Source organism: Lampris incognitus, chromosome 11, assembly GCF_029633865.1.
Source record: "Lampris incognitus isolate fLamInc1 chromosome 11, fLamInc1.hap2, whole genome shotgun sequence".
In the NCBI taxonomy this organism is placed as follows: Eukaryota; Metazoa; Chordata; class Actinopteri; order Lampriformes; family Lampridae; genus Lampris; species Lampris incognitus.
In genome coordinates this window covers 1880793-1891465 of record NC_079221.1, presented here as the reverse complement: position 1 = coordinate 1891465, position 10673 = coordinate 1880793, and the positions used below count along the sequence as shown (strand labels likewise).

The window sequence follows — 10673 nt, the reverse complement described above, 5'->3', positions numbered from 1 at the left end:
AAGCCCTTTGGCTGTGAAGCTCTAGATAATATATAAACGTAATCCGTTTCTATTATGGATGGACTTTGGAGTCTGGTGTTCTCACAGCCCAAGGAAACCACAGATATTTCTGGATGGGACTTTTCGGATAAGTGTCATCGTCCTGTGGCTTAAAAAACCTTTTACATAAACCTTGAATCGGTATCTTAGTCTCAGCGTGTATGAAATGTTCCTTTCAGACTTAAAGACATAAAAAATGTTTTCAATGTGGTTGTTTTCACAGCAACAGGCTCCTGAACAGGAGGTGGTCTACCTCTTTATTCCAACTCAGGCAGTCGGGGCCCTGATTGGCAAGAAGGGCCAACATATCAAACAATTAGCCCGCTTCGCTGGAGCGTCCATCAAGGTGGGTATGACAAGTTTTAGTAGTAGTAGACCTTTCTTTGTCCCAGTGGAGCAGATGGTTCTGCCACAGTAGCAATGAGAAACAACACTGGCCTGGGACGTCTGGGTGGCGTAGCGGTCTATTCTGTTGTCTACCAACACAGGGATCGCCGGTTCAAATCCCCGTGTTACCTCTGGGTTGGTCGGGCGTCCCTACAGACACAATTGGCCGTGTCTGCGTGTGGGAAGCCGGATGTGGGTATGTGTCCTGATCGGTGCACGTAACGCCTCCTCTGGTCGGTCAGGGCACCTGTTCAGGGGGGAGGGGGAACTGGAGGGAATAGCGTGATCCTCCCATGCGCTACGTCCCCCTGGTGAAACTCCTCACTGTCAGGTGAAAAGAAGTGGCTGGTGACTCCGTGTGTATGGGAGGAGGCATGTGGTAGTCTGTAGCCCTCCCCGGATCAGCAAAGGGGGCGGGCAGTGACCGGGACGGCTCGGAAAATAGGGTAATTGGCCAAGTACAACTGGGGAGAAAAAGAGGGGGGAAAAGCTTAAAAAAAAGAAAAGAAAAGAAATAACACTGGGTGAGACATCCAAGATAAAAATCACACACATAACCACACATAAATACAACCAGCATCAAATTAGTTTGTCTCACCCATTTGTTCAACAGCTGGCTGGCCCTGTGCCAGAGTACATCTGTGTAAGAGTACATATGTGTAAGAGTACATCTGTGTTGGAGTACATCTGTGTAAGAGTACATCTGTGCCAGAGTACATCTGTGTAAGAGTACATCTGTGTTGGAGTAAATCTGTGTAAAAGTACACTACCGTTCAAAAGTTTGGGATCACCCAAACAATTTTGTGTTTTCCATGAAAAGTCACACTTATTCACCACCATATGTTGTGAAATGAATAGAAAATAGAGTCAAGACATTGACAAGGTTAGAAATAATGATTTGTATTTGAAATAAGATTTTTTTTACATCAAACTTTGCTTTCGTCAAAGAATCCTCCATTTGCAGCAATTACAGCATTGCAGACCTTTGGCATTCTAGCTGTTAATTTGTTGAGGTAATCTGGAGAAATTGCACCCCACGCTTCCAGAAGCAGCTCCCACAAGTTGGATTGGTTGGATGGGCACTTCTTTGAGCAGATTGAGTTTCTGGAGCATCACATTTGTGGGGTCAATTAAACGCTCAAAATGGCCAGAAAAAGAGAACTTTCATCTGAAACTCGACAGTCTATTCTTGTTCTTAGAAATGAAGGCTATTCCATGCGAGAAATTGCTAAGAAATTGAAGATTTCCTACACCGGTGTGTACTACTCCCTTCAGAGGACAGCACAAACAGGCTCTAACAGGTACTATTTAATGAAGATGCCAGTTGGGGACCTGTGAGGCGTCCGTTTCTCAAACTAGAGACTCTAATGTACTTATCTTCTTGCTCAGTTGTGCAACGCGGCCTCCCACTTCTTTTTCTACTCTGGTTAGAGCCTGTTTGTACTGTCCTCTGAAGGGAGTAGTACACACCGGTGTAGGAAATCTTCAATTTCTTAGCAATTTCTCGCATGGAATAGCCTTCATTTCTAAGAACAAGAATAGACTGTCGAGTTTCAGATGAAAGTTCTCTTTTTCTGGCCATTTTGAGCGTTTAATTGACCCCACAAATGTGATGCTCCAGAAACTCAATCTGCTCAAAGAAGTGCCCATCCAACCAATCCAACTTGTGGGAGCTGCTTCTGGAAGCGTGGGGTGCAATTTCTCCAGATTACCTCAACAAATTAACAGCTAGAATGCCAAAGGTCTGCAATGCTGTAATTGCTGCAAATGGAGGATTCTTTGACGAAAGCAAAGTTTGATGTAAAAAAAATCTTATTTCAAATACAAATCATTATTTCTAACCTTGTCAATGTCTTGACTCTATTTTCTATTCATTTCACAACATATGGTGGTGAATAAGTGTGACTTTTCATGGAAAACACAAAATTGTTTGGGTGATCCCAAACTTTTGAACGGTAGTGTACATCTGTGTAAGAGTACATCTGTCACCATCTTACAGAGTACATCTGTGTAAGAGTACATCTGTGCCAGAGTACATCTGTGTAAGAGTACATCTGTGTTGGAGTACATCTGTGTAAAAGTACATCTGTGTAAGAGTACATCTGTCACCATCTTACAGAGTACATCTGTGTAGGAGTACATCTGTGTAAGAGTACATCTGTGTTGGAGTACATCTGTGTAAAAGTACATCTGTGTAAGAGTACATCTGTGTAAGAGTACATCTGTGTTGGTGTACATCTGTGTAAAAGTACATCTGTGTAAGAGTACATCTGTCACCATCTTAAAGAGTACATCTGTGTAGGAGTACATCTGTGTAAGAGTACATCTGTGTTGGAGTACATCTGTGTAAAAGTACATCTGTGTAAGAGTACATCTGTGTTGGGAGTACATCTGTGTAAGAGTACATCTGTCACCATCTTACAGAGTACATCTGTGTAAGAGTACATCTGTTTTGGAGTACATCTGTGTAAGAGTACATCTGTGTTGGAGTACATCTGTGTAAAAGTACATCTGTGTAAGAGTACATCTGTCACCATCTTACAATGCTGTGATTGCAACTATTCCCCACCCCTCTGTGAACAAACAGCAAACAAACAAACAAACAGCAAGTCTGTTGACTTGGAAGCAGGCCAAGACCCACATTTTTGGATGGTCTAGGTGCGGTTGTTTGGTCTGCACCAGGATAAAAATGACTTGTTCACACCTGCCCAGATGGAGCACACTACAACAGGCAACACAATAGTGTTCATTTTAACCACACCAAACGTGTTAGGTATGAACACAGCCTCATACACTATGGAGAAGAGAAAGAGAATTTCTTTTGTCTTTCTGAATGGGAGTGTATGAGGCCATTATTGAAAAGATGATTTTTCATGGCACTAGATTTGGAGTGATCATTGTATTTCAACTGGAATGGGAAGGTCAGTCTGCCATTGGGGTGTTAGCAGTGTCATGTGCTCTAAATGCAGGCCTCTCAGATTTATTTTTGGGGGGGGGGGTCCCGGGGGTTCCCCCTTTTTCTCTCCAATTGTATCTGGCCAATTACCCCACTCTTCCGAGTCATCCCGGTTGCTGCTCCACCCCCTTTGCTGATCCGGGGAGGGCTGCAGACTACCACATGCCTCCTCCCATACATGTGGAGTCACCAGCCGCTTCTTTTCACCTGACAGTGAGGAGTTTCACCAGGGGGATGTAGCGCGTGGGAGGATCATGCTGTTCCCTCCAGTTCCCCCTCAGACGCCCCAGCCGACCAGAGGAGGCGCAAGTGCAGCGACCAGGACACATACCCACATCCGGCTTCCCACCCAAAGACACGGCCAATTGTGTCTGTAGGACTGCCCGACCAAGCCGGAGGTAACACGGGGATTTGAACCAGAGATCCCCGTGTTGGTAGGCAACGGAAAAGACCGCTATGCTACCCGGACGCCCCCAGGCCTCTCCGATTATGAAGTGGTTAACTGCATTAGCTGACCACAAGACCAGAACTTAGCAGGACTTTGCCCGGTCACATTCTCTCTGTTTTTGTCCATCACTCTCTAAAACGTCCTTCCCCCTTCTTTCTTCCCCTCTGTCAGATTGCCCCGGCAGAGAGCCCAGATGTAACTGAAAGGATGGTCATCATTACTGGGCCCCCAGAAGCTCAATTTAAGGTAAAGACCCCAGTATCAAACTTAAGTCATCATGAATAGAGATTCTGAAAAACTGGAATTAAAAAAATGTCTGCAAACAACAAAAGTGAGCACTACTAGAAATCCATCTGTAAAATTTTGAAGATAATTTGGGGCTTAGACCCATGCATTTTTTTCAAAGACCGTAAGAGGATTCACTACCTCAGTAGTTGTCCATATTGTGCTTGACATTCACAGCGACAGTCATTTTGTCAGGGTAGCATTCATTGTTTTTGAATAGAGAATCTCATGGTTAACCTAGGCTGATGACGTGCACTTCTGTTCTCCCGTTTCTCTGCCTTATTTCCTCCTTTATATTCCAGGCCCAAGGCAGGATATTTGGTAAGCTGAAAGAAGAGAACTTTTTCACAGCAAAGGAGGAAGTTAAACTGGAGACTCATATCAAGGTTCCCTCAACTGCAGCTGGCAGGGTCATTGGAAAAGGTGGCAAGACAGTGAGTGTCGGGCAAGGCCCGAGAATGAATTCAGTCACAGAAAGCTGAAATCTCTCACAAGTGAAACCCGTCACTGGGTGTCGCGCTTACTCCGTTCATTATTTGTTGTTATTTTTCATAACCAAAAACAGTATCTCTAGGAAGTGAGGCAATGCCTTAGGGGTCAAGGGTCATGACCTCTGATACATCTGTGCCCTTTGCAGGTTAATGAGTTGCAGAACCTTACTAGCGCTGAGGTCATCGTACCACGGGACCAAACTCCAGACGAGAATGATGAGGTCTTTGTGAAAATCAGCGGGCATTTCTTTGCCAGCCAGGTATGTGGTACTAGTATACAGATATGCTGTACATACATTAGAGATTCCCACATCCAATTCTGTATCTATCTGTCTATCTAGCTATCTATCTATGTTGCTATCTAACTGCCTGTCTGTATGTCTACATAGGGTTCTGTTATCGATCTGTTGATCAGTCTATCCAACTGTCTGTCTGTCTATGTATGTATGTATGTACGTACACCGATGAGTCAAACATTAAAACCACTGACAGGTCAGTGCATAACATTGATTATCTCGTGACAAGAGGAAAAGAGGAAGGCCAAAGAGGAGGTTTATGGATGTGGTGAGGGAGGACATGCAGGTGGCTGGTGTGGCAGAGGACAGTAAGAGATGGAAACGGGTGATCCGCTGTGGCGACCGCTAACGGAAGCAGCCGGAAGTAGTAGTAGTAGATCTCGTTACAATGACGCCTGTCAAGGTGTCGGATATATTAGGCAGCAAGTGAAAAGTAAGTTCTTGAAGTTGAAGTGTTGGAAGCAGGGAAAACGGATAAGTGTAAGGATCTGAGCGACTTTGGCAAGGGCCAGATTGTGATGGCTGAATGGCTGGGTCAGAGCATCTCCAACACAGCAGGTCTTGTGGGGTGTTCCTGGTATGCAGTGGTCAGTACCTACCAAAAGTGGTCCAAGGAAGGATAAGTGGTGAACCAGCAACAGGTGCATGGGCGCGCCCAAGACTCACTGATGTGTGTGGGGAGCGAGGGCTAGCCTGTCTGGAGCTACTGTAGCTCAAATTGCTGAAAAAGTGAACGCTGGCTATGACAGACAGGTGTCAGGACACAGTGCATCACAGCTTGCTGTGTATGGGGCTGTGTTGCTGCAGACCGGTCAGAGTGCCCACGATGACCTCTGTCCACCACTGAAATCACCTACAATGTGCACGTGAGCATCAGGACTGGACCATGGCGCAATGGAAGAAGGCAGCCTGGTCTGATGACTCACATTTTCTTTTACATCATGTGGACAGCCGAGTGCAAGTGAGTCGTTTACTTGGGAAAGAGATGGCACCAGGATGCACTATGGGAAGAAGGCAAGCCGGCAAAGGCAGTGTGATGCTCTGGACATGTTCTGCTGGGAGACCTTGGGTCCTGGCATTCATATGGATGTTACTTTGACACGTACCACCTACCTACACATGGTTGCAGACCAGGTACAGCCCTTCATGGCAGTGGTGTTCCCTGAGGGCAGTGGTCTCTTTCAGCAGGATAATGCACCCTGCCACCCTGCAGAAATAGATCAGGAATGGTTTGAGAAACATCACAAACAGTTCAAGGTGTTGCCTTGGCCTCCAAGTTCCTCAGATCTCAATCTGATCGAGCATCTGTGGGATGTGGTGTAAAAACAAGTCTGATCGTTTGAGGCCCCACCTCACAACTTACAGGGACAGGACTTAAAAGGATCTGCTGCTAACGTCTTGGTGCCAGATACCAGAGGACACCTTCAGAGGTCTTGTGGAGTCCGTGCCTTGACGGGTCAGAGCTGTTTTGGCGGCACAAGGGGGAACTACACAAACTTAGGCAGGTGGTTTTAATGTTTTGGCTGATCAGTGTATGTATGTTTGTATCTAGCTATCTAGCCTTCTGGCTAGCTGTTTGCCTGTCTGGATGTCTACATAGGGTTCTGTTATGCGACTTGCTAGTACACTGTATTTCTGTATGTTGAAATTGGGTGGGTGACGAGCACTTTGTGCTGACATGATTAATTAATTGTTTTTGTGATGACATACATTGAGTCTGCATGAGCCTCCAATCTGTGGCGTTTGATCCATTCCCCCAGACTGCACAGAGGAAGATCCGGGAGATCATTCAGCAGGTCAAACAGCAGGAACAGAAGCACCAGCAGGGCGCCCCCGTGCCACCACACCACTCCAAGTGACCGGCGGGGCCGCTCCAGCGGGCACCAGCCATTGAATGTAGCCCTCCCAGTGGACAGAGACCTATCCAATTGAAGGCCAAGGGGACATGCAGGGCAGACCAGCAGCACCGGGAACAAAACCAAAGAACTTCATTGGAGGGAAATGAGTGAGCCAAAGGCTGAGGGCATAGTGTGCACTGCCAGCCCTGCGAGGGTAGACAGAGGGGAGAAATCTAGCTGATGAAATCAACTTAAAAGTAAAAAAAAAAAAAGTAAAAAAAAAAAATCATTAGGATGGGTGGGAAATGGCAGAAAATTGGACATCTGTTGTCTTCACAGTAAAAAAAAAAAGAAGAAAAAAAAAAAAGAAGGAAAACAGGAACTAATATGTGGCCCTGCGTACCGTTATCTCTTTAGTTGGACTAACATAGGCCTGACAGACAGGCGAAGAGCCGTACTAACTCGGGACGGGGCGTTGATGCATTGTGGTAGATGTGCTGGTTAGAGCGGGAGCGGGTGACAATGGACACTTTCTCTCACAACAGGTGGCGATATTCATATTGCAGAAGTTCAGCATCCTTAGCAGTATTAATGCAGAGTAGGGACGGTGTACTGTTACACCCCAGAGCTCGCACCGCCGGGTCTTCACCCGGACGGGACGGCGGCGGGCGCCACTTCAGCGTTTTAGATTCGTGTTTGTTTCACCCAACGATTCGGGCCGTGACATCCGTTTAAAGTAGTATCCCTTCTTTTGTTCTTATTGTAGGCCAGCGAAATCAAAACAGACCCCCCCCATCCCCCCCACCCCCACCCCAAGAAACACAAAAGTAAATGGTTCTGAGTCTTGGTAACAAGCCTGTGTGTGTGCCAACGCAAAGGATAACGTCCCTTCCAGATGTGTCCTTCAGTCCACGTCTGACGCTTCACTTTTCTTCCTGTTTCGTTTCTTCACCTGCCATCACGGTCTCATTGCTCGCCTCGGCATGCTCTTCTTTCTTAAGCCCCAGGAATACTCGTTTTCAGTGGTCTTTCGTTTCCGCGGCCTTTTGATAACGGTGAACTGACCGCCACCTCCGCCTCACAGCTCAGCAGAGGTGAAGACGAGAGGGTTTGTTGTTGTGTTTCGTCTTGTCCCACCAGACAACCGGTGTCGGCCCCTTCCTGTGCAGTAGACTGTCTCTACACTCGTGCTTGTTGTCCTGAAAAGAAAAAAAGAAATCAAACAAACTGGAGAAGAGGTTTCTAGAGGCTCTCTCTTATAAAGATCACAGCAGAAATTGACGTCTTAAAAAAAACAATATGGTGCTTGTTAGGAGTCAACCCGTCGGTCAGGGATGTGCACCGACCACACGCTCGGCCTTATGAGGAAGTGAGGAGGAGGAGGAGCGACGCAGAATGTCAGCCAAGGACCCGGGGTGGTTTTGGGACAGTGGGTTCAGGGTGGGTGGTGGTGGTTGGGGCACAGTCTTGTGGTGTGTCGAGTGAAAGTGAGGAAGAGAAGGATGGGGATTGCGGAGGGAGCCATGGCGTGGCCTTTGGTGCTTGCACGACCGCAAACGTGACGGCGTCGGGCTTCAAGCTGCTCTTGTCAGGGAGCGTGACCGCTGTGAATGTACCATATGCCGCCTTTTACACGAGCACCAGCCAGCCGCCTGGCCCGCCTGGCCACCAGCCGCCTGGCCCGCCTGGCCACCAGCCGCCTGGCCCGCCTGGCCACCAGCCACCTGGCCCGCAGCCGCCTGGCCCGCCTGGCCACCAGCCGCCTGGCCTGCCTGGCCACCAGCCGCCTGGCCACCAGCTGCCTGGCCACCAGCCACCTGGCCCGCCTGGCCACCAGCCGCCTGGCCACCAGCCACCTGGCCCGCAGCTGCCTCGCCCGCCTGGCCCGCAGCCGCCTGGCCCACCTGGCCACCAGCCGCCTGGTCCGCGGCCGCCTGGCCCGCAGCCGCCTGGCTCGCCTGGCCACCAGCCGCCTGGCCTGCCTGGCCACCAGCCGCCTGGCCACCAGCCACCTAGCCCGCAGCCGCCTGGCTCGCCTGGCCACCAGCCGCCTGGCCTGCAGCCGCCTGGCCTGCCTGGCCACCAGCCGCCTGGCCCGGCCAGCCCCGCTGCAAACCAGCCACACTGTTCTCTCCCCCCTCTGTCCCTCCCCTTGTCTCCCTCTCTCTCTCTTCCGTCTCTCTCTCTCTCCGTCTCCCCCCTCTCTCCCTCTCCCTCACGTGCTATTTTCTGTTGCCTCAGTGCTTTTGAGCAAGCTGACTGGCGGCTGTGAGAGCATGCCGGGCATGCAGGTTGTGGTGTCCCTCTGTGCTTTACTTTGGGGGTCATGGGAGCTTGTTGCCTTATTTTGTCACCATTCGGACGTCACCCATCTGCTTCATCTTCCAGACGCAAGGTTAATGCCAACACGCACAGCTTCCTCCGTGTGCGTGTGTGCGTGCGTGCGTGCGTGTGTGTGTGTGTGTGTGCGTGTGTGTATATATATATAAAAAGAGAGAGTAATATTTATGATCTATTTTTTTCCTATTTTGTGATGAGAGCTATTGATAAGAAACAAAAGAAAACAAAGTCCTTTTCTTTTTCCTCAGTGGGACACTGCCATATTACTTTGAAGGGAAGTGTTTTATTTTCTTGAAAACTAGACTATGAATAATAATAATAATAATAATAATGATAATGATAATAATAATATCATAAAACCTGAAAAAATAGGAGAACAGTAAGCGAACCACCGCGTAACTTTGGTCCGGATGTGAACAGTGCGCATGTCAGTATTGTGATCTACCTCAGGCTTCAGGGTACCTCAGTCCAATCTTTCATTTCCCCTTTTCCACATTTTGTATGCCTTGTTAACTGGTGGTTTTAAGCGTTTTGAATTTTCTTTTTTAATAAAACTATGACGGAACAAGAGAAACCTTTACAGTAGTCTCCAGTCTCCAGGTCCAGCCGGCCAGCGCGTGGCAGGAGGGGTCCGTGACAGCTTTGTACTGTCGAGCCGTCTGTCCGCGCGTGGTCTCCGAGCAGCGCCCTATGTCGGCCGCTCGCCCGACAGCAGTGAGACGTCAAGTCAGTAGGAAGGAACGGAGGACAGGAAGTAGCGGGGTCACACCCGCCGGAAGTGGTGCTGCTGCTGCTGCTGCTGCTGCTGCTGCTGCTGCTGCTGCTGCTGCTGCTGCTGCTGCTGCTGCAACGTGCTGCTGCTGCTGCTGCGTGTGGATGTTGTGTACCGCTTTTATCGCTGAGGAAAGATTCCTATAAACAAATCCCTCGATAGAAACCAACTGTACCTCCACTTTCCCCAAGTTTACCTCCAGGATTTGTTTCGTTTTGTTTTTGTTTTTTTCAAAGAGAACAAATTTATCCGCTCTTTCGAGGAAAAAAGTTAAAAAAAAGTAAAAAAAAAAAAAAAGAATTTTATAATGACCCAACCCAATCTTACCAGCTGTTTGATAACAACACACTCTGGGGTTGATTTGAAAAAAAAAAAACACAGACACACACACACACACAGACGCACACAAGAAGCTGCAAAAACACACTGACAGGACTGTGGACATGGTGCGATATCCTGGTCTTCTGTGTAGAATGTAGATCAACTGTAGACTAGTGGTGGATTAAATGTCACTGTGTATGACAACACAACTGTAGTATATCTGTAAAACATGTACACTAGATAGAGTCACACAAACAATAGAGTCACACAAACGCATCCTTTTCTGTCCATCTGTAACCCAACACTCACAATCTGCCCTGCGTTGTGAGGGTGGTGGGAGGACACGTAGGGAGGACACATAGGGAGGACACGTAGAGCGTCTCGATGCTTCCTTCGTAACCAACCACGACAGAGAAACGAGGCTTTCTCGTCACTGCAGCCTCAGACTTGTGTTGTGCTGCACGCCAGTGTGGGAATGGCCTCTCAGAGTCCCAGGCTGA

At 48.2% G+C, this 10673-nt stretch overlaps 1 protein-coding gene across 9 annotated transcripts in view; it reads left to right on the top strand.

Moving 5' to 3' along the window:
• Window positions 1-7678, top strand: part of igf2bp2a (insulin-like growth factor 2 mRNA binding protein 2a) — a 116190-nt gene extending 108512 nt beyond the window's left edge. For 6 of the 9 annotated variants that reach the window (XM_056289239.1, XM_056289238.1, XM_056289237.1 and 3 more), the window contains 5 exons: window positions 263-385; window positions 4002-4076; window positions 4418-4549; window positions 4753-4866; window positions 6663-7678. In XM_056289239.1, the coding sequence (XP_056145214.1) occupies window positions 263-385; window positions 4002-4076; window positions 4418-4549; window positions 4753-4866; window positions 6663-6761 (543 nt within the window). In that variant the 3' untranslated portion in view covers window positions 6762-7678. Of the gene's footprint in view, window positions 1-258; window positions 386-4001; window positions 4077-4417; window positions 4550-4752; window positions 4867-6662 lie in introns of all 9 variants that reach the window. The other 3 variants (XM_056289235.1, XM_056289233.1, XM_056289232.1) reach the window with 2 other exon arrangements.
• Window positions 7679-10673: the final 2995 nt, after the last annotated feature.